The sequence below is a fragment of the Oncorhynchus mykiss genome, chromosome 11 (genome assembly GCF_057628025.1).
Source record: "Oncorhynchus mykiss isolate SJ-2025 chromosome 11, ASM5762802v1, whole genome shotgun sequence".
Taxonomy (NCBI): domain Eukaryota; kingdom Metazoa; phylum Chordata; class Actinopteri; order Salmoniformes; family Salmonidae; genus Oncorhynchus; species Oncorhynchus mykiss.
The window spans coordinates 10779890-10805000 of NC_143032.1; the positions used below are offsets into that span (position 1 = coordinate 10779890).

Genomic DNA, 25111 nt, shown 5'->3' on the forward strand with positions numbered 1-25111 from the left:
ATCTCTATTTATCTCTATGTATCGCTATGTATCTCTATGTATCTCTATGTATCTCTATCTATCTCTATGTATCTCTATGTATCTCTATGTATCTCTATGTATCTCTATGTATCTCTATGTATCGCTATGTATCTCTATGTATCTCTATGTATCTCTATGTATCTCTATCTATCTCTATTTATCTCTATGTATCTCTATGTATCTCTATGTATCTCTATGTATCTCTATGTATCGCTATGTATCTCTATGTATCTCTGTGTATCTATTTATCTCTATGTATCTATTTATCTCTATGTATCTCTATGTATCTCTATGTATCTCTATTTATCTCTATGTATCTCTATGTATCTCTATGTATCTCTATGTATCTCTATGTATCTCTATCTATCTCTATTTATCTCTATGTATCTCTATGTATCTCTATTTATCTCTATGTATCTCTATGTATCTCTATGTATCTCTATGTATCTCTATGTATCTCTATCTATCTCTATTTATCTCTATGTATCTCTATTTATCTCTATGTATCTCTATGTATCTCTATGTATCTCTATGTATCTCTATCTATCTCTATTTATCTCTATGTATCTCTATGTATCTCTATGTATCTCTATGTATCGCTATGTATCTCTATGTATCTCTGTGTATCTATTTATCTCTATGTATCTATTTATCTCTATGTATCATGATGCTCCTTGCCTGTGTTATGCTAGCCTGTACTGGTTCAGGACGTTAATGACACTCCTCTTCTCTCGTCTGTAGCCTCTGAACTACACGGATAACCAGAGGAGTGAGATGGCTCACTCCCTGCTCTACAGCGCCCCTGTGGACCCAGCCAACTGGGTGGGTCTCCGCAAGTTTTCCCCCCTGCTGGAGAACCTGAGGGTGAGAGGAGGAGCGGTGCCCTGGGAACCTGACTACACACACACACACACACACATAGGCACATATGCAGCATGTGCACGCACACAAATACACACACACACACACACACACACAGACACACACACACACACACACACACACACACGTACGCAGCCTGTGTCTCTCATATAACTGAAACTACTGTAACCGTGTTATATTATACACTGGTATCATCTCCCTATCTGCCCTTTGTGGTGCTCAGATTACACTTCATCCTTGGAGATGGCCTGAAAACAATTCGATGGACCCATAGAATTAGGAGTTAGACATTTTGAAATTAGGACTTTAATAGGATTTCTTTGGTTGGATCAATGTTGTTCATAGTGGTGCCCATGTTTAAATCATGAATATATACACTGTCATTTCAACCCTGACCCATTTATCTGTCCTGTGTCCATCTCCATCCAGAACAACCTGTTGATTCTGGCCCTGCTGGCGTTCGAGGTGACCATCTACCGCCACCAGGACCTGTACCGCATGAGAAACAACCTCACCACGCCCGTCACCAGAACCATCTTCCACGATATCACCCGGCAACACCTCGACGACAGCATCGTCAACGGTGCCAAGTACTTCATCAACTACTTCTTCTACAAGTTCGGCCTGGAGGTATGATGTCATGTCATTGTTGAGTTCACAAATACACTCTTATTATGTTTTTTACTTGTGTGATAGTTGGAATATTTACCACTATATCTCTGTTTTGAAATACCTTTCATGGACGTCAAAGTAATTGTTGAGTCACCTACGTTGTATGGAATTACGACTGAGCCATAACACCTACTTATGAACTCGGGAAATATAAAACTTGTTGTGTATTTGAGGTTTAAAAAGGCTTAAAAAATGCTTCTGAAGTTTGCAATTTTAACTTTGACATTTCAGACTTGCTTTTCCCTTATGAAAAATGTATCAACCCCTACAAGAAATGTCCATTAATTATAATCAGCATAATAATTCACATTTCCTTTTGCTGCAGGATCATTTTCCTGTTGTAGCAAACTGGCACAAACTAAAATCCTAAATCTGGAAACCCAATATAAAGTCTCTTGAGTAAAAATGTTCCTAAACATTATCATTGCATCGTCAGACATGCTTACTGTTGGCGGTGAACGTGATTGGCCAGAGGATGGACTTCTACGCCATGCTCCACGCTTTCGGCCTGATCGCAGTCATCTACCAACGGCGCCGGAAGGCCATCGCTGACACCTGGCCCAAGTACTGTTGCTTCCTGGCCTGCATGCTCACCTTCCAGTACTTCGTCTGCATTGGCGTCCCCCCGGCCGCCTGCAAAGGTGGGTTGACCAATCCGAGGCTCCCCTGCTGTAGCCGTTATCTTTTGTCTACATGTCACCCCTTGGTATTTCAGTACTCAAGACACAGGTCATCATTTCATCACTGCGTAATGATCATGTTTTATAAATCAGAGTTGTTGTATGTGTCATGAGTCAATAGCGTCTATGAAGGAGAAAACTTACTAAACTCCTCCTCCCAGACTACCCATGGAGGTTCCCCTCATCCTCCACAGACTCCAACGTCATCAAGTGGCTGTATTTCCCTGACTTCCACACCAAGCCCAACCCAATGTTCCTGCTCTGTGAGTGAAACCCTTGACTGAGCATTTGCCATTAGGATTGGGATTGGGACTGGGATTGGGACTGGGATTGGGACTGGGATTGGGACTAGGATTAGGACTGGATTGGGATTGGGACTGGAATTGGGACTAGGATTTAGACTGGGACTGGAATTGGGATTAGGACTAGGACTAGGATTGGGACTGGAATTGGGATTAGGACTAGGATTGGGACTGGGGTTGGGACTGGGTTTGGGACTGGGTTGTGACAACACCTCTTCTTCATCCTCCTGTTTTCTGCTCCTCCTCTTCCTCATCTTCCTCATCTTCTTTCTCCTCTTCTTTCGCCTTCTCCACCTCCTCCTCCTCTTGCTCCTCCTCCTCCTTTCCTCTCCTGTCTCCTGTAGATGACTTCATGCTGCTGCTGTGTGCCTCGCTGCAGAGACAGGTGTTTGAGGAGGAGAAGGAGGAAGCCGTGCGCCTCCTGGCCGGTGACAACATGGAGATCTGCAGGGACCTGGACTCCGCGTCCTTCAGTCAACACAACCCCGTCCCAGACTTCATACACTGCAGGTAAGGGGCTGGCTGTGTATGACTGTGTATGACTCGGGATTCAAACCCGTGACTTGAAAATGAGTTAGCCTTACGAGCTAAAGCCTTTATGCTACACAGTACCAGCCAGGCCCAGGTCTGGTGCACAGGCTGTGCCTGATCAGGCTTCAAAACCTGTTACTCGAGAATGAGTTATGCCTATGTGTGAAAGTGCCTGTGTTTTTCTCAGGGAGACAATATGAGTCGTTTGATCTTAGACAAGGTTAGTCATCAGGGAAGAGTCATTTGGTGAACTACCTTCTACTACATTGCATTCAGGTCAAATCATTCCACTCTCTCGCTCGCTCTCTCTCTCTGTCTCTGTGTGTCTCTGTCTCTCTGTCTTTGTCTCTGTGTGCCTCTGTCTCTCTGTCTCTCTCTCTCTCTCTTTGTCTCTGTCTCTATGTCTCTTTATGTGTCTCTCTGTCTCTCTCTGCCTCTCTCTCTCTCTCTCTCTCTCTCTCTCTCTCTCTCTGCCTGTCTCTATGTCTCTTTCTGTCTCTGTCTCTCTCTGCCGCTCTCTCTCTCTCTCTGTCTCTCTCTGTCTGTCTCTTTCTGTGTCTCTCTGTCTCTCTCTGCTTCTCTCTGTCTCTGTGTCTCTCTCTGTGTCTCTCTGTCTCTCTCTCTGTCTCTGTGTCTCTCTCTGTGTCTCTCTGTCTCTGTCTCTGTGTCTCTCTCTGTCTCTCTCTGTCTCTGTGTCTCTCTCTGTGTCTCTCTGTCTCTGTGTCTCTCTGTCTCTGTGTCTCTCTCCAAAGTACTTATTAGAGAGTCACTTTAGACACCTTCCTTGGGTTACTCCTCCTCCAATTTTGACGTGAGGTGAGTTAATTGAGCGATCGGATAGCCCTTCTCAAAGTGGAGCACAGATAACACATTATCAAACACCTGTGTTTTCCCACTGCTCTCACAGCTCTCTCCTGCACACTTTCCTGGTATCAGATAACTCAGCGATGTTAAAAAGAATCACTCCATCCAAGCCTTCCACCGTGTCCTGTGAGTGACTCAAACATGGCTTTCTATGCTCCTGGAACTCAATAGTCTTCCTGAAACAAAGGGAACCGTTCTGACACTAGTGACCGTTAACATCGTGACAGCCGGCTCTTTGAACCTGTCAGCACAAAGTTGTATCTGAAACGACCCCCCCCCACCTCCAGACACATCTGTCAATGTGCTCCGAAGCCTCGATGACACCACTGCTCCTCCGGTTCACATACATACTGTACATCTGCCAGTAAAAACAATGTGAGGTGGTGATGAGGAGGATAGTGATGATGATGTGTCAGTGAAGTCAGCAATATTGAAATACTGTATGAAAAGTTGAATATTGTGTTGGAGAATCCTAAAGTGCACAGCGTAGCTCTGCTCATCACTTGGGCTCATCTCTGTGTGGATATCAGAAAGCGTTTACTTTTACGGAATATTTTTGTTGTTGAACGTTAGCTTTGCTACTGCATACGGCAACGGTAGGCTCTCAACATACTCGGGTTTAAAACCTGAGTTCAAATTCGACAACAGAATCCAAAGAACAAATCTCCTTTGAAACAATAGTATACACCTCACACACATAGTTATGGGCTTACAAAGAAGAAGACAGCTGTAGCATGTCAGATATCGAGTTGAAATGTGTTACATTTTGAGTTTGCATCCCAATATTGCACTTTATATACATCACAGAAGACTGTTTGACATAGAAACTCCAGATTTTCTGCGGGTTTTTAAAATAATGTTTATTAATGATTAAATTCTTAGAAATAATAATAACATTCCACCCAGGAGGCCACTAATTCCACCCAGGAGGCCACTAATTCCACCCAGGAGGCCACTAATTCCTCCCAGGAGGCCACTAAATAATAATAACATTCCACCCAGGAGGCCACTAATTCCACCCAGGAGGCCACTAAATAATAATAACATTCCACCCAGGAGGTCACTAAATCCACCCAGGAGGCCACTAAATAATAATAACATTCCACCCAGGAGGCCACTAATTCCACCCATGAGGCCACTAATTCCACCCAGGAGGCCACTAATTACACCCAGGAGGCCACTAATTCCACCCAGGAGGCCACTAAATAATAATAACATTCCACCCAGGAGGCCACTAATTCCACCCAGGAGGCCACTAAATAATAATAACATTCCACCCAGGAGGCCACTAATTCCACCCAGGAGGCCACTAATTCCACCAGGAGTAATTCCACTCAGGAGGCCACTAAATAATAATAACATTCCACCCAGGAGGCCACTAATTCCACCCAGGAGGCCACTAATTCCACCCAGGAGGCCACTAATTCCACCCAGGAGGCACTAATTCCACCCAGGAGGCCACTAGGTCATTTGACTACAGGTCAAAGTTACTAATGAATTTCCCTCCCCCAGATCCTACCTGGACATGCTGAAAGTGATCATGTTCAGCTACCTCTTCTGGTTCGTGCTCACCATCATCTTCATCACGGGCACCACCCGCATCTCCATCTTCTGTATGGGCTACCTGGTGGCCTGCTTCTACTTCCTGCTCTTTGGGGGTGACCTGCTGCTCAAGCCAATCAAAAGCATCCTGCACTACTGGGACTTCCTGATCGCCTACAACGTGTTTGTGATCACCATGAAGAACATACTGTCGGTAAGTGTCGATGACACTGGCTACAGTGTTGTTGAATACTGGCTACAGTGTTGTTGAATACTAGGTACAGTGTTGTTGAATACTGGCTACAGTGTTGTTGAATACTGGCTACAGTGTTGTTGAATACTGGCTACAGTGTTGTTGAATACTGGCTACAGTGTTGTTGAATACTGGCTACAGTGTTGTTGAATACTAGGTACAGTGTTGTTGAATACTGGCTACAGTGTTGTTGAATACTGGCTACAGTGTTGTTGAATACTGGCTACAGTGTTGTTGAATACTGGCTACAGTGTTGTTGAATACTGGCTACAGTGTTGTTGAATACTGGCTACAGTGTTGTTGAATACTGGCTACAGTGTTGTTGAATACTAGGTACAGTGTTGTTGAATACTGGCTACAGTGTTGTTGAATACTGGCTACAGTGTTGTTGAATACTGGGTCCAGTCAGAATTCGGCAAACCGAATTTGAGATTAGTTGGAGGGACATCTTGGCACTAAAGGTTGTAGTAAGATGTTGGATTCAGTGATAGGTGGGGAGGCATAGATAGAAATTCAGTCCATTATTTAAAATAAGTAAACGAGTGTGCTGAAACAAGCGGTCTGCAGCAGACATAGAGATACAATGTAATATGTTATTTTTAATTCTGCAACAACAGTATACAGTGGATCTAGTGGTGTGATTGGTTGCTGCTGTGTCATGTTTTAGCTGACTGTGGTTTGTCCTCAGATACTGGCCTGTGGATACATAAAGTCCCTGGTCACCAATCACTGTTGGCTCATACAGCTGTTCAGCCTGGCCTGCACTATAAAAGGCTATTCTAAACGTAAGTGATCCGACCACCACTGTAAAGCAGAATGCCTTTTGGAAACACACTTTCTCTGTTTTGATATGTGACAGAAAATGTACACCCGCTTAAAAGGATTTGCAAAGCATTATTCCGTTGAATGTTCAGAAATGCTTGACGTTAACTCCATCTGAAGTGGGCTGGACAGTATATTTGGGAATGAGGAGAAAAGTTTCACTTTCTTCAAAATGTAAAGAATGAACAAATATTTGATGATTTACTTGAAATCGTTGCAGCTGAGCAACAGGCCAACAAGCACTGTGAGTTGCCTAGCGACGAGGCTGGCATCATCTGGGACAGCATCTGTTTTGCCTTCCTGTTGCTACAGCGACGCGTATTCATGAGCCACTACTTCCTACACGTGGTCGCCGACATTCGCTCCTCACAGATCCTCGCCTCCAGGTAAACTTTTACGTTGTTTGGTTTGGTTTACTCTACTTTCACAATGACCATTAAAAATAAAACAAAATCAAATGAAACTTTACTGTGTATTCAATGTATTTGTCAATTGATATTAGATGTATTGTGTGTGTGTTGCGTTAGAGGGGCTGAGCTGTTCCAAAGCACCATAGTGAAAGCTGTAAAAGCCAGGATCGAAGTGGAGAAGAGGTCGATGGACCTGCTGAAGAGACAGTGAGAACATGTGTTTTCTACAGACAGAAAATATACACATATAGTATAACACATATGTGCCATATACACACACATAATATACAGGCATTCCACATGGATGATGTACGCACAGAGATTTAATATAATAATAATAATTAGCTGGGTGCTTATACGTGTTCTATTTCACATGTACACATTTTTTTTTGCATATCCCAACTCATATCCCAACTCATATCCCAACTCATATCCCAACTCATATCCCAACTCATATCCCAACTCATATCCCAACTCATATCCCAACTCATATCCCAACTCATATCCCAACTCATATCCCAACACATATCCCAACACATATCCCAACACATTAGACAGACAGTATAAATTATGTCACAACAGTGATTTTATTAGCTCTCACTGAAAAGAGAAGCCTCACAGATGTTACCATGTATGTCGTCTCAAATCAACCCTAATTCCAGGATGTTCCAGTCGTTACTACATTCAGGTCTGAGTAAAGACACCATTCATCATGTTGAACTAGATTTGGACAGTCCTTCCCTGTGAATTACGATGTATGTCCTCCTACACTGTGTTGATGTACTTTAGTTTTTATATGTGGAGCCGCAGGGCAGCAGTGTGTTAGTGGGACACATCTACTGCATTAGGAGGACAAGAGGATCAGTCAGCACCCCTCTCTCTCTCTCTCTCTCTGTCTCTCTCTGTCTCTCTGTCTGTCTCTCTGTCTCTCTGTTTCTCTCTCTCCCTCTTTCTCTCTCTCTGTCTCTCTCTCTCCGTCTCTCTCTCTCCCTGTCTCTCTCTCTCTCTCTGTCTCTCTCTATGTCTCTCTCTCTCTCTGTCTCTCTCCATCTTTCTCTCTATCTCTCTCTCTCTCTCTCTCTCTCTCTCTCTCTCTCTCTCTCCCTGTCTCTGTCTCTGTCTCTGTCTCTGTCTCTCTCTCTCTCTCTCTCTCTCTGTCTCTCTCTCTCTCTCCCTCTCTCTCTCTCTCTCTCTCTCTCTTTCTCTCTCTCTCTCTCTCTCTCTCTCTTTCTCTCTCTCTCTCTCTCTCTCTTTCTCTCTCTCTCTCTCTCTCTCTTTCTCTCTCTCTCTCTCTCTCCCTCTCTCTCTCTCTCTCTCTCTCTCTCTCTCTCTCTCTCTCTCTCTCTCTCTGTCTCTCTGTCTCTCTCTCTCCATCTCTATTGGTCTCTCTTTTGCTCTCGCAACCTGATACCAGTCTGAACACATCCACACACACCCGACTCCTAGCCAGCCCAAAGAACAGAGAGAAAACCAAAGTACAGATTCATTGTCAATTATACACAGTGGTCAGAGCCTATCTCTGTGTCCAATCAGAATGGACCGTATCAAGAGTCGACAGCAGAAGTTCAAGAGGGGGAAGGAGAGGATTTTGAGCTTGGTGCAGGAGAGCGGAGACGCAGGCCACGGACACAGCAAGGACGAGGAGGAGGAGGATGAAGGTGGGACGGCTAGAGGCCTTCTGGGCCTTGAGGAACTAGTGCACTGAAAGCCATGATTGGATGATCTTGTCCTGCCCAACCCATGTCGGCCTATAAAGTTCTGCATTGATTTAACGATACGTCTGTTTGTAGAAACATCACAGTCCCACAACGATGACATAAAATATACTGTTCATTCAAAACATCAAGGTTGTTTTTCAGATAAAGAAAGGAGCAGAGAGAAGAAATTACAGCGATGGTGGAGGCCGTGGGTTGACCATGCATCCAGTGAGTGACCTTCAACCTTTTGATTTCATATTTGAAGCAATTCAGCTTTTAATATTCCTCTTAAATAAGATATTGTCTATTTCATGTGGCTGCTGGTTAATGTACATGTAACAAAGTTAGGCGTGAATTTGTTTATTGACACTCAAGATGATTATCATATCTTATATGAGTTTGTCATTACATAAATATATGTGTGTACCATAGGAGGCTGGTGAGGGGAGGACGGCTCAGGTAATGACTGGAATGAAGAAACCATGCGTTTAATGTTTAAATAGCATTCCAATGATTCCATTCCAGCCATTACTACGAGCACATTCTCCCCAATTAAGATGCCACCAGCCGCCTGTGGTGTGTATGTGAGCGGAGTTAATCTCTCATGGAGTGGTGGGCGTTCCAGAACTGTGGTGTGTATGTGAATGGAGTTCATCTCTCATGGAGTGGTGGACGTTCCAGAACTGTGGTGTGTATGTGAGCGGAATTCATCTCTCATGGAGTGGTGGGCGTTCCAGAACTGTGGTGTGTATGTGAGCGGAGTTCATCTCTCATGGAGTGGTGGGCGTTCCAGAACTGTGGTGTGTATGTGAACGGAGTTCATCTCTCATGGAGTGGTGGACGTTCCAGAACTGTGGTGTGTATGTGAGCGGAGTTCATCTCTCATGGAGTGGTGGGCGTTCCAGAACTGTGGTGTGTATGTGAGCGGAGTTCATCTCTCATGGAGTGGTGGGCGTTCCAGAACTGTGGTGTGTATGTGAGCGGAGTTCATCTCTCATGGAATGGTGGGCGTTCCAGAACTCCACATCTTTTCCAACCGCTTCGCTAAACACAGAAACAACTGGCGTTCTGAATTCGCTCCAGTCATTCAAATCCAAACAACACCCATCTATTTCAGTGACCACCTGGACCTGCCATTTGTGTTTGAAGTATTGACACCAAACCATATGATTTGAATTTAAAGTATTTGCATAAACATGATAAGGTAAGACACGCTCATCATTTCAAATAGGTTACATGTCATATTAAACAGTATATAAACTCTCTAAATAGGTTACATGTCATATTAAACAGTATATAAACTCTCTAAATAGGTTACATGTCATATTAAACTGTATATAAACTCTCTAAATAGGTTACATGTCATATTAAACTGTATATAAACTCTCTAAATAGGTCAGGTTTCAGACAGAGAGCCTAAGAAGGAACGGAAATGAATTATTTTCACTATAATATTTATATTATTTCAAGGCTATAGCCTACAAATAAATACATTGTGAAGCATTTTAGAGTGTGACACTAGACTTGTAGGGACTTAAAGCATTTCAGAGTGTGACACTAGACTTGTAGGGACATGAAGCATTTCAGAGTGTGACACTAGACTTGTAGGGACTTAAAGCATTTCAGAGTGTGACACTAGACTTGTAGGGACTTAAAGCATTTCAGAGTGTGACACTAGACTTGTAGGGACATGAAGCATTTCAGAGTGTGACACTAGACTTGTAGGGACTTAAAGCATTTCAGAGTGTGACACTAGACTTGTAGGGACATAAAGCATTTCGCTTTCAAACAGCATTTAGTTGTATTAAGTAATTATAGTCTATGAATACTTACTTACTGTAGTCTATGAATACTTATACTTACTTAGAATTAAATACAAATGAAAGGGATAATGTGTTTTTAGGCTCAGTCTACAGTGCTTTTGAATTCATTTTTAGAAACACAAGTTTGGCCAGAGTCTGTGGCTTCAGGCTGATGTGATGGTGCCTGGAGAGCAAGATAGATAGATAGATAGATAGATAGATAGATAGATAGATAGATAGATAGATAGATACAGTGGGACAAAAAAGTATTTAGTCAGCCACCAATTGTGCAAGTTCTCCCACTTAAAATGATGAGAGAGGCCTGTAATGTTCATCATAGGTACACTTCAACTATGACAGACAAAATGAGAAACAAAAATCCAGAAAATCACATTGTAGGATTTTTAATGAATTTATTTGCAAATTATGGTGGAAAATAAGTATTTGGTCACCTACAAACAAGCAAGATTTCTGGCTCTCACAGACCTGCAACTTCTTCTTTAAGAGGCTCTGTCCTCCACTCGTTACCTGTATTAATGGCACCTGTTTGAACTTGTTATCAGTATAAAAGACACCTGTCCACAACCTTAAACAGTCACACTCCAAACTCCACTATGGCCAAGACCAAAGAGCTGTCAAAGGACACCAGAAACAAAATTGTAGACCTGCACCAGGCTGGGAAGACTGAATCTGCAATAGGTAAGTAGCTTGGTTTGATTAAATCAACTGTGGGAGCAATTATTAGGAAATGGAAGACATATAAGACCACTGATAATCTCCCTCGATCTGGGGCTCCACGCAAGATCTCACCCCGTGGGGTCAAAATGATCACAAGAACGGTAAGCAAAAATCCCAGAACCACACGGACGGACCTAGTGAATGACCTGCAGAGAGCTGGGACCAAAGTAACAAAGCCTACCATCAGTAACACACTACGCCGCCAGGGACTCAAATCCTGCAGTGCCAGACGTGTCCCCCTGCTTAAGCCAGTACATGTCCAGGCCCGTCTGAAGTTTGCTAGAGAGCATTTGGATGATCCAGAAGAAGATTGGGAGAATGTCATATGGTCAGATGGAAGCAAAATATAACTTTTTGGCAAAAACTCAACTCGTCGTGTTTGGAGGACAAAGAATGCTGAGTTGCATCCAAAGAACACCATACCTACTGTGAAGAATGGGGGTGGAAACATCATGCTTTGGGGCTGTTTTTCTGCAAAGGGACCAGGACGACTGATCCGTGTAAAGAAAAGAATGAATGGGGCCATGTATCGTGAGATTTTGAGTGAAAACCTCCTTCCATCAGCAAGGGCATTGAAGATGAAACGTGGCTGGGTGTTTCAGCATGACAATGATCCCAAACACACCGCCCGGGCAACAAAGGAGTGGCTTCGTAAGAAGCATTTCAAGGTCCTGGAGTGGCCTAGCCAGTCTCCAGATCTCAACCCAATAGCAAATCTTTGGAGGGAGTTGAAAGTCCGTGTTGCCCAGCAACAGCCCCAAAACATCACTGCTCTAGAGGAGATTTGCATGGAGGAATGGGCCAAAATACCAGTGTGTGAAAACCTTGTGAAGACCTACAGAAAACGTTTGACCTCTGTCATTGCCAACAAAGGGTATATAACAAAGTATTGAGATTAACTTTTGTTATTGACCAAATACTTATTTTCCACCATAATTTGCAAATAAATTCATTAAAAATCCTACAATGTGATTTTCTGGATTTTTTTTCTCATTTTGTCTGTCATAGTTGAAGTGTACCTATGATGAAAATTACAGGCCTCTCTCATCTTTTTAAGTGGGAGAACTTGCACAATTGGTGGCTGACTAAATACTTTTTTGCCCCACTGTAGATGGGAAAGTTCGATGAAAGTGGGAATATGCCAGGCCTATTGAGCCGAAATCAATTATGGCCTATTGTTTGATAATAGAACAGAAATTAAGGAAACTTTTAAGAAATTAGATTTTTTGTTTATAAATACTTTGCTACCATTACACACTAGCTACTTACCTCATTCCTTTATGTTAGCATGTACACGTAGTAACTACACCATCATGCTTTAGGGATATGTGTCTTTTCAGATTCCACAATGATTCTTTAGTTGTGGACACTACATCACCACACTCCCTCTCGTGCTCTTGGGCCTCATCTTCGTAAATCACCTTGATTTTTCACCTGTGTGTTTTATCAGTTTCTTTCTGAAAATATTTAGTGAACTCCATGACAGTAGCTAAAGCAAGGGGCTATAAAAGCACACAAATAGACTACAAATGCATGCTGGGCCGGGCATGCCCTGAGCTCGAGTGAGCGCTACAGGAGCGGGCTAAAAGGCCAACAGCCTTTGGGAATCTCGCTCCGCCCTCCAGTCAAATTGGGAACGCTCCATTGTACACTCTGCTCCTCTGTACACTCCGCTCCACTGTACACTCTGCTCCTCTGTACACTCTGATCCTCTGTACACTCTGCTCCTCTGTACACTCTGATCCTCTGTACATTCTGCTCCTCTGTACACTCTGCTCCACTGTATACTCTGCTCCACTGTACACTCTGCTCCTCTGTACACTCTGCTCCTCTGTACACTCTGCTCCTCTGTACACTCTGATCCTCTGTACACTCTGCTCCTCTCTCCACTCTGCTCGTCTGGAGATGATTGTGGACTTCAGGAAACAGCAGAGGGAACACCCCCCTATCCACATCGATGGAACAGTAGTGGAGAGGGTAGCAAGTTTTAAGTTCCTCGGCATACACATCACAGACAAACTGAATTGGTCCACTCACACAGACAGCATTGTGAAGAAGGCGCAGCAGCGCCTCTTCAACCTCAGGAGGCTGAAGAAATTCGGCTTGTCACCAAAAGCACTCACAAACTTCTACAGATGCACAATCGAGAGCATCCTGGCGGGCTGTATCACCGCCTGGTACGGCAACTGCTCCGCCCTCAACCGTAAGGCTCTCCAGAGGGTAGTGAGGTCTGCACAACGCATCACCGGGGGCAAACTACCTGCCCTCCAGGACACCTATACCACCCGATGTCACAGGAAGGCCATAAAGATCATCAAGGACATCAACCACCCGAGCCACTGCCTGTTCACCCCGCTATCATCCAGAAGGCGAGGTCAGTACAGGTGCATCAAAGCTGGGACCGAGAGACTGAAAAACAGCTTCTATCTCAAGGCCATCAGACTGTTAAACAGCCACCACTAACATTGAGTGGCTGCTGCCAACACACTGACACTGACTCAACTCCAGCCACTTTAATAATGGGAATTGATGGGAAATGATTAAATATATCACTAGCCACTTTAAACAATGCTACCTTATATAATGTTACTTAACCTACATTATTCATCTCATATGCATACGTATATACTGTACTCTATATCATCGACTGTATCCTTATGTAATACATGTATCACTAGCCACTTTAACTATGCCACTTTGTTTACATACTCATCTCATATGTATATACTGTACTCAATACAATCTACTGTATCTTGCCTATGCTGCTCTGTACCATCACTCATTCATATATCCTTATGTACATATTCTTTATCCCCTCACACTGTGTACAAGACAGTAGTTTTGGAATTGTTAGTTAGATTACTTGTTGGTTATTACTGCATTGTCGGAACTAGAAGCACAAGCATTTCGCTACACTCGCATTAACATCTGCTAACCATGTGTATGTGACAAATAAAATTTGATTTGATTTGATTTGTACACTCTGACCCTCTGTACACTCTGATCCTCTGTACACTCTGATCCTCTGTACACTCTGATCCTCTGTACACTCCGCTCCACTGTACACTCTGCTTCAGCTCCGCTCCAGCTCCGCTCCTCTATACACTCCACTCACATACTCTGGTACAGTGTAATACACAAGTGGACTAGTATAAGTGGGTAACCTTTAACCTTGTCTTTCACTCCCCTCTCAGTGGTGAGAAGTGGTAACTATTACCTGTTTGAGACGGACAGTGAAGAAGAGGAAGAGGAGGATAAAAATGAGGAAGAGCAGCCCAAGAAGTCTGCATTTCAGGTTCGCTCGAACGTAGGACATCATCCTTTCACCACTGTCCTGCATTGTCAGAATATTGATTTTTGTCCAGTAACAACAGTTGGAAAGTATTTCTATGTGCATTTTTTCTTTCTTTCTTGATTATTTAAACGGGTTTGCTTGCTTCTATTTCTGTTCAAACTGATTTCTAATGTGTGATTGTTCACAAACAGGTAACAAGTCTAATTGCCAAATTTTGTTTGTTCTCTCCGCACTTAACAGTTTTCAACTGCTAACATTCTTTTGAGTTGTGTTTGTTTCGGCCTTTATTTGTGACAAATGTTATGGTCTTCTAACTCTCACCCCTGCTTTGTCCTGCTCTGCCTTGCTGGCTTTAACAAAGTCTATCATTAAGCTGCCCAAAGCTGGTCTGCCGTATATAATGAGGGCAGCCAAGGTACTCTCACAACTAGGTCTCTATCTTGCATTTCCCTTATTGTATGCTGTGAGTATCCTTGACCACTCCAGTCCAAGCCACTTTCTCACGACATTAAATGCATTTTCCCCTCTCACTCCAATACATGACCACGATGTCAGTAAAGTTCTGTTCAAATACCACAGCCGCGCCTCCATTTCACAAGATGATGCCGAGTCATGACAAAATGGCGGCCGCTGATGATGCATGCAGTTGAAATTCAGTGAACTGTGTTGCTGTTCTGTTTCTGGCGTAGATCTCCTCCCTGTTTGTGCTTTGGGAGAGAGATGTGCACGTGTGGTGGTGGGTGGCTTTTCTTCCAGGGTAATTCTCTGTGGAGTTAAGACTGTGTCTTAAACAGGGTTGGGATCAATACTATTTCAGTTGGGTCAATTTCAGGAAGTAAACTGAAATGTACTGAACTGAAATGGAATCAACCCTAACCCATCATTTAGGCCATCATTGTAAATAAGACATTTTTCTTCACTGACTAGCCTAGTTAAGTAAAGGTTACATTTAAAAAGTAAAATGTAAACCCCTGCTCTCAAACTAGGAATGGTGGGTTGTGTTCATCTTTAGGGGCACTTTATTCAATTGTAAATGCCATTTTTGGTCCCATCTACATAAACACATTCCCTTACATCCCAATTCATTCATCCTCTGCATTGTGTACTTTGTCAATGGTTGGTTGACTAGGGTATATTCTCTTTGGCTGCCTAATTCGGACACATTTCCTACACTCATTTCAACTCAACTCTTCGGTTTTGAGTGTGTGAGTAAAATTTGGGCCACGTTGCTTGACTTTCGATAAAGCACACCAATGGCAAGTCTGTCAACATGAACCAGACTCGCTAAAAATCAAATCTCTTAAAGGACGGGTAAGTGTCCCAATTAAGCAGCCAAACAGTCCCTCTGGGCACATGGTGTTGGATCAGTAGTCCACCAGTGTGGTTGTTAACATCCACTCCCCACAGTTTGGTTACCACGCCTGGATGACCAATTCCAAGACGGCCATGAAGGAGCGCAGCAAGGAGAAACGTCGCTTCTGGAAGAAATACACTGAAGGGAGCAGCAGCAAGTCAAGGACAGAGGACCTGGAGGAAGGTATGATGCGCAGCAGGAAGACCCAAGTTGTCATTGATAGCAGATAGGTTTTTAGTCTCCTCCATTTCTGGTGTAACCAGACGGAACACTGTCAATAGCCTTGTGTAACCAGACTGAACACTGTAAATAGACTGGTGTAACCAGACTGAACACTGTAAATAGACTGGTGTAACCTGACTGAACACTGTAAATAGTCTGGTGTAACCAGACTGAACACTGTAAATAGACTGGTGTAACCTGACTGAACACTGTAAATAGCCTGGTGTAACCTGACTGAACACTGTAAATAGACTGGTGTAACCTGACTGAACACTGTAAATAGCCTGGTGTAACCAGACTGAACACTGTAAATAGACTGGTGTAACCTGACTGAACACTGTAAATAGTCTGGTGTAACCAGACTGAACACTGTAAATAGACTGGTGTAACCTGACTGAACACTGTAAATAGCCTGGTGTAACCAGACTGAACACTGTAAATAGACTGGTGTAACCAGACTGAACACTGTCAATAGCCTTGTGTAACCAGACTGAACACTGTAAATAGACTGGTGTAACCAGACTGAACACTGTAAATAGACTGGTGTAACCTGACTGAACACTGTAAATAGTCTGGTGTAACCAGACTGAACACTGTAAATAGACTGGTGTAACCTGACTGAACACTGTAAATAGCCTGGTGTAACCTGACTGAACACTGTAAATAGACTGGTGTAACCAGACTGAACACTGTAAATAGACTGGTGTAACCTGACTGAACACTGTGTAAATAGCCTGGTGTAACCTGACTGAACACTGTAAATAGCCTGGTGTAACCAGACTGAACACTGTAAATAGACTGGTGTAACCAGACTGAACACTGTGTAAATAGCCTGGTGTAACCAGACTGAACACTGTAAATAGACTGGTGTAACCAGACTGAACACTGTAAATAGCCTGGTGTAACCAGACTGAACACTGTAAATAGACTGGTGTAACCTGACTGAACACTGTAAATAGCCTGGTGTAACCAGACTGAACACTGTCAATAGACTGGTGTAACCAGACTGAACACTGTAAATAGACTGGTGTAACCAGACTGAACACTGTAAATAGACTGGTGTAACCAGACTGAACACTGTAAATAGACTGGTGTAACCTGACTGAACACTGTAAATAGACTGGTGTAACCAGACTGAACACTGTAAATAGACTGGTGTAACCAGACTGAACACTGTAAATAGACTGGTGTAACCTGACTGAACACTGTAAATAGACTGGTGTAACCAGACTGAACACTGTAAATAGACTGTTGTAACCAGACTGAACACTGTAAATAGACTGGTGTAACCAGACTGAACACTGTAAATAGACTGGTGTAACCAGACTGAACACTGTAAATAGACTGGTGTAACCAGACTGAACACTGTAAATAGACTGGTGTAACCAGACTGAACACTGTAAATAGTCTGGTGTAACCAGACTGAACACTGTAAATAGACTGGTGTAACCTGACTGAACACTGTAAATAGCCTGGTGTAACCAGACTGAACACTGTAAATAGACTGGTGTAACCAGACTGAACACTGTCAATAGCCTTGTGTAACCAGACTGAACACTGTAAATAGACTGGTGTAACCAGACTGAACACTGTAAATAGACTGGTGTAACCTGACTGAACACTGTAAATAGTCTGGTGTAACCAGACTGAACACTGTAAATAGACTGGTGTAACCTGACTGAACACTGTAAATAGCCTGGTGTAACCTGACTGAACACTGTAAATAGACTGGTGTAACCAGACTGAACACTGTAAATAGACTGGTGTAACCTGACTGAACACTGTGTAAATAGCCTGGTGTAACCTGACTGAACACTGTAAATAGCCTGGTGTAACCAGACTGAACACTGTAAATAGACTGGTGTAACCAGACTGAACACTGTGTAAATAGCCTGGTGTAACCAGACTGAACACTGTAAATAGACTGGTGTAACCAGACTGAACACTGTAAATAGCCTGGTGTAACCAGACTGAACACTGTAAATAGACTGGTGTAACCTGACTGAACACTGTAAATAGCCTGGTGTAACCAGACTGAACACTGTCAATAGACTGGTGTAACCAGACTGAACACTGTAAATAGACTGGTGTAACCAGACTGAACACTGTAAATAGACTGGTGTAACCAGACTGAACACTGTAAATAGACTGGTGTAACCTGACTGAACACTGTAAATAGACTGGTGTAACCAGACTGAACACTGTAAATAGACTGGTGTAACCAGACTGAACACTGTAAATAGACTGGTGTAACCTGACTGAACACTGTAAATAGACTGGTGTAACCAGACTGAACACTGTAAATAGACTGTTGTAACCAGACTGAACACTGTAAATAGACTGGTGTAACCAGACTGAACACTGTAAATAGACTGGTGTAACCAGACTGAACACTGTAAATAGACTGGTGTAACCAGACTGAACACTGTAAATAGCCTTGTGTAACCAGACGGAACACTGTAAATAGCCTGGTGTAACCTGACTGAACACTGTAAATAGACTGGTGTAACCTGACTGAACACTGTAAATAGACTGGTGTAACCAGACTGAACACTGTAAATAGACTGGTGTAACCAGACTGAACACTGTAAATAGACTGGTGTAACCTGACTGAACACTGTAAATAGACTGGTGTAACCAGACTGAACACTGTAAATAGACTGGTGTAACCAGACTGAACACTGTAAATAGACTGTTGTAACCAGACTGAACACTGTAAATAGACTGGTGTAACCAGACTGAACACTGTGTAAATAGACTGGTGTAACCAGACTGAACACTGTAAATAGACTGGTGTAACCAGACTGAACACTGTAAATAGACTGGTGTAACCAGACTGAACACTGTAAATAGACTGGTGTAACCAGACTGAACACTGTAAATAGACTGGTGTAACCAGACTGAACACTGTAAATAGCCTGGTGTAACCTGACTGAACACTGTAAATAGCCTGGTGTAACCAGACTGAACACTGTAAATAGACTGGTGTAACCAGACTGAACACTGTGTAAATAGCCTGGTGTAACCAGACTGAACACTGTAAATAGCCTGGTGTAACCTGACTGAACACTGTAAATAGCCTGGTGTAACCTGACTGAACACTGTAAATAGACTGGTGTAACCTGACTGAACACTGTGTAAATAGCCTGGTGTAACCTGACTGAACACTGTGTAAATAGCCTGGTGTAACCTGACTGAACACTGTAAATAGCCTGGTGTAACCAGACTGAACACTGTAAATAGACTGTTGTAACCAGACTGAACACTGTAAATAGACTGGTGTAACCAGACTGAACACTGTGTAAATAGCCTGGTGTAACCAGACTGAACACTGTAAATAGCCTTGTGTAACCAGACTGAACACTGTGTAAATAGACTGGTGTAACCAGACTGAACACTGTAAATAGACTGGTGTAACCAGACGGAACACTGTAAATAGACTGGTGTAACCAGACTGAACACTGTAAATAGCCTGGTGTAACCTGACTGAACACTGTAAATAGACTGGTGTAACCAGACTGAACACTGTAAATAGACTGGTGTAACCAGACTGAACACTGTAAATAGCCTGGTGTAACCAGACTGAACACTGTGTAAATAGACTGGTGTAACCAGACTGAACACTGTAAATAGACTGGTGTAACCAGACTGAACACTGTAAATAGACTGGTGTAACCAGACTGAACACTGTAAATAGACTGGTGTAACCAGACTGAACACTGTAAATAGACTGGTGTAACCAGACTGAACACTGTGTAAATAGACTGGTGTAACCAGACTGAACACTGTAAATAGACTGGTGTAACCAGACTGAACACTGTAAATAGACTGGTGTAACCAGACTGAACACTGTAAATAGCCTGGTGTAACCTGACTGAACACTGTAAATAGACTGGTGTAACCAGACTGAACACTGTGTAAATAGACTGGTGTAACCAGACTGAACACTGTAAATAGACTGGTGTAACCAGACTGAACATTGTAAATAGACTGGTGTAACCAGACTGAACACTGTAAATAGACTGGTGTAACCAGACTGAACACTGTAAATAGCCTGGTGTAACCAGACTGAACACTGTGTGAATAGACTAGTGTAACCAGACTGAACACTGTAAATAGACTGGTGTAACCAGACTGAACACTGTAAATAGACTGGTGTAACCAGACTGAACACTGTAAATAGCCTTGTGTAACCAGACTGAACACTGTAAATAGCCTGGTGTAACCAGACTGAACACTGTGTAAATAGACTGGTGTAACCAGACTGAACACTGTAAATAGCCTGGTGTAACAAGACTGAACACTGTAAATAGACTGGTGTAACCAGACTGAACACTGTGTAAATAGACTGGTGTAACCAGACTGAACACTGTAAATAGCCTGGTGTAACCTGACTGAACACTGTAAATAGACTGGTGTAACCAGACTGAACACTGTAAATAGACTGGTGTAACCAGACTGAAAACTGTGTAAATAGACTGGTGTAACCAGACTGAACACTGTAAATAGACTGGTGTAACCTGACTGAACACTGTAAATAGACTGGTGTAACCAGACTGAACACTGTAAATAGACTGGTGTAACCAGACTGAACACTGTGTAAATAGACTGGTGTAACCAGACTGAACACTGTAAATAGCCTTGTGTAACCAGACTGAACACTGTAAATAGCCTTGTGTAACCACACGCAACACTTTAAATAGACTGGTGTAACCAGACGGAACACTGTAAATAGACTGGTGTAACCAGACTGAACACTGTGTAAATAGACTGGTGTAACCAGACTGAACACTGTAAATAGACTGGTGTAACCAGACGGAACACTGTAAATAGACTGGTGTAACCAGACTGAACACTGTAAATAGACTGGTGTAACCAGACTGAACACTGTAAATAGACTGGTGTAACCTGACTGAACACTGTAAATAGACTGGTGTAACCAGACTGAACACTGTAAATAGACTGGTGTAACCAGACTGAACACTGTAAATAGACTGGTGTAACCTGACTGAACACTGTAAATAGACTGGTGTAACCAGACTGAACACTGTAAATAGACTGGAGTAACCAGACTGAACACTGTAAATAGACTGGTGTAACCAGACTGAACACTGTAAATAGACTGGTGTAACCAGACTGAACACTGTAAATAGACTGGTGTAACCAGACTGAACACTGTAAATAGACTGGTGTAACCAGACTGAACACTGTAAATAGACTGGTGTAACCAGACTGCACACTGTAAATAGACTGGTGTAACCAGACTGAACACTGTAAATAGACTGGTGTAACCAGACTGAACACTGTAAATAGACTGGTGTAACCAGACTGAACACTGTAAATAGACTGGTGTAACCTGACTGAACACTGTAAATAGACTGGTGTAACCAGACTGAACACTGTGTAAATAGACTGGTGTAACCAGACTGAACACTGTAAATAGACTGGTGTAACCTGACTGAACACTGTAAATAGACTGGTGTAACCTGACTGAACACTGTAAATAGACTGGTGTAACCAGACTGAACACTGTAAATATCCTGGTGTAACCTGACTGAACACTGTAAATAGACTGGTGTAACCTGACTGAACACTGTGTAAATAGACTGGTGTAACCAGACTGAACACTGTAAATAGACTGGTGTAACCTGACTGAACACTGTAAATAGACTGGTGTAACCTGACTGAACACTGTAAATAGCCTGGTGTAACCAGACTGAACACTGTAAATAGACTGGTGTAACCAGACTGAACACTGTAAATAGACTGGTGTAACCAGACTGAACACTGTAAATAGACTGGTGTAACCAGACTGAACACTGTAAATAGACTGGTGTAACCAGACTGAACACTGTAAATAGACTGGTGTAACCAGACTGAACACTGTAAATAGACTGGTGTAACCAGACTGAACACTGTAAATAGACTGGTGTAACCAGACTGAACACTGTAAATAGACTGGTGTAACCAGACTGAACACTGTAAATAGACTGGTGTAACCAGACTGAACACTGTAAATAGACTGGTGTAACCAGACTGAACACTGTAAATAGACTGGTGTAACCAGACTGAACACTGTAAATAGACTGGTGTAACCAGACTGAACACTGTAAATAGACTGGTGTAACCTGACTGAACACTGTAAATAGACTGGTGTAACCAGACTGAACACTGTGTAAATAGACTGGTGTAACCAGACTGAACACTGTAAATAGACTGGTGTAACCTGACTGAACACTGTAAATAGACTGGTGTAACCTGACTGAACACTGTAAATAGACTGGTGTAACCAGACTGAACACTGTAAATATCCTGGTGTAACCTGACTGAACACTGTAAATAGACTGGTGTAACCTGACTGAACACTGTGTAAATAGACTGGTGTAACCAGACTGAACACTGTAAATAGACTGGTGTAACCTGACTGAACACTGTAAATAGACTGGTGTAACCTGACTGAACACTGTAAATAGCCTGGTGTAACCAGACTGAACACTGTAAATAGACTGGTGTAACCAGACTGAACACTGTAAATAGCCTGGTGTAACCAGACTGAACACTGTAAATAGACTGGTGTAACCAGACTGAACACTGTAAATAGACTGGTGTAACCTGACTGAACACTGTGTAAATAGCCTGGTGTAACCAGACTGAACACTGTAAATAGCCTGGTGTAACCAGACTGAACACTGTAAATAGCCTGGTGTAACCTGACTGAACACTGTAAATAGACTGGTGTAACCAGACTGAACACTGTAAATAGACTGGTGTAACCAGACTGAACACTGTGTAAATAGACTGGTGTAACCTGACTGAACACTATAAATAGACTGGTGTAACCTGACTGAACACTGTGTAAATAGACTGGTGTAACCAGACTGAACACTGTGTAAATAGACTGGTGTAACCAGACTGAACACTGTAAATAGCCTGGTGTAACCTGACTGAACACTGTAAATAGACTGGTGTAACCAGACTGAACACTGTAAATGTGAAACAATGGCGAGTGCAGCATTCAGTTTGACTAAACCAGGCTAATCCCACCCATTAGAGAGATGTAATATGCTAGCAGTTCCTCTGGGAAACCTGCCCCCACCTCCCAATGTTTTATTTTTATGTATTATTATTTTTGTTTGTACTTTTTTACTCCTTTCCCAATTTCCTGGTATCCAATTGGTAGTTACAGTCTTGTGCCATCGCTGCAACTCCCTTACGGACTTGGGAGAGGCGACGGTCGAGAGCCATGTGTCCTCCGAAACACGACCCTGCCAAGCCGCACTGCTCCTTTAACACACTGCTCACTTAATCTGGAAGCCAGCCGCACTAATGTGTCGGAGAAAACGCTGTACAACTGGTGACCGAAGTTAGTGTGCATGAGCCCGGCCCGCCACAAGGAGTCGCTAGAGCGCGATGGGACAAGGACATCCTGACCGGCCAAACCCGCCCCTAACCCGGAAGACGCTAGGCCAATTGTTCACTGCCTCATGGTTCACCTGGTCGTGGCTGGCTGCGACACTGCCTGGGTTCGAAGCCGGGTCTGTAGTGACGCCTCAAGCACTGTGCCTTAGAACGCTACGCAACTCGGGAGGCCTCTCACCTCCCAATGTTTACCCTTGTCTTGCCGCAATCCGTCCATGCTGCACTTGTTGTATTACAGTATGTTTCACCCTCTCAGGGTTTCTCGTTATAGGCCCGAGACTAGCCATGAATGGGTATGTTGTGCCCTTTTTCTGTTCAAGAGAGCCTACTTAACGATTTGCTGCATCCCTAATGGGAGACATGATGTGTCCGGTCCAAAGTCCTGCCAAGTCCCCCCTCCTTCCCTCTCTACTCCCCTCGTTCCCTCCCTCCTCCCCACAGCCCAGCTCCAACTCCAGGCAGGGCCAAGGCATTCCTGGGTCTGAAAGGTAGGACGCCATGTTTGATTAGACATGGTCAATTCATCCCATATGAAGGCTGGACTGACTGTGGACATGGCTGGAATACAGTACGGTCTCTCAGTTCAGCCAAATAGTTTTACATGAGGTCTGCGAGAAGACCACACTGGTGTCTTACATGCTGACCAGACCGCTCGCACGCTTGGGTCCACGTGCACCACCGAGAGCATGTTGATTATGTCCCCTCACACCAGACGTGATCAGAACACCACGAGTTAGGAATATCAAAATTAACTCTGAACCAACTATATTAATTTGGGGACAGGTCGATACGCAAACATTTATAACAATTTAGCTAGCTAGCTTGCTGTTGCTAGCAAATTTGTCCTGGGATATAAACATTGGGTTGTTATTTTACCTGAAATGCACAAGGTCCTCTACTCCGACAATTAATCCACAGATAAAAGGTCAACCGAGTTGGTTTCTAGGAATCTCTCCTCCTTCAGGTTTATTCTTCTTCTTTGGACTTTATATGGCGGTTGGAAACCAACTTTAAGGTGCATTACCACCACCAACTGGACTGGAGTGTGAACCTCAGTTCATATTTCAATCACCCATGTGGGTATATGTTCCTAAAAACTAATGAGGAGATGGCACGTGGGTATGTGCTCCTAAAAACTAATGAGGAGATGGCACGTGGGTATATGCTCCTAAAAACCAATGAGGAGATGGGAGAGGCGGGACTTGCAGCACGTCAAGCGTCACACTATTTTTTTAGAGTCTGGCTGTGCAGACACTCATTGACATGCGCGAACAGTGTGGGTGCAATGATTGAATAACACGTGTGTACATTTATTATGGGATGTCATTGTTTGGAAGGGTACTTTCGCGTTACAGTTTTATATCTTCACAGCAAGGGATATAATTTTATAATTTTGTATGATTCCATTGACTCATTCCATATTCAATATATTTTCTATCCAGCAGTGCATGTTCCAATGGAAGAGGAGGACCAGGAGGAGATGAAAACAGATGGATCAGGTAGGTGCAGTTCAAACCAGGGTTGGGGTCAATTCTATTTAATTTAAAGTCCATTTCAGGACGTGGAATTGGAAATTTCATTTTTGTTTACATCTTAGGTTGGGTG

General features: G+C 43.1%; 1 protein-coding gene across 2 annotated transcripts in view; it reads left to right on the plus strand.

Moving 5' to 3' along the window:
* The window catches only part of LOC110536547 (piezo-type mechanosensitive ion channel component 2), a 205856-nt gene that overhangs the window by 158832 nt on the left and 21913 nt on the right, over positions 1-25111 (plus strand). The window contains exons 20-33 of one of the 2 annotated variants that reach the window (XM_036934820.2): positions 763-885; positions 1333-1533; positions 2012-2216; positions 2417-2518; positions 2902-3067; positions 5465-5708; positions 6436-6532; positions 6790-6955; positions 7097-7186; positions 8513-8637; positions 8839-8904; positions 14411-14511; positions 15919-16048; positions 24949-25005. In XM_036934820.2, the coding sequence (XP_036790715.2) occupies positions 763-885; positions 1333-1533; positions 2012-2216; positions 2417-2518; positions 2902-3067; positions 5465-5708; positions 6436-6532; positions 6790-6955; positions 7097-7186; positions 8513-8637; positions 8839-8904; positions 14411-14511; positions 15919-16048; positions 24949-25005 (1873 nt within the window). The remainder of the gene's footprint in view (positions 1-762; positions 886-1332; positions 1534-2011; positions 2217-2416; positions 2519-2901; positions 3068-5464; positions 5709-6435; positions 6533-6789; positions 6956-7096; positions 7187-8512; positions 8638-8838; positions 8905-14410; positions 14512-15918; positions 16049-24948; positions 25006-25111) is intronic. The other variant, XM_090189325.1, reaches the window with a different exon arrangement.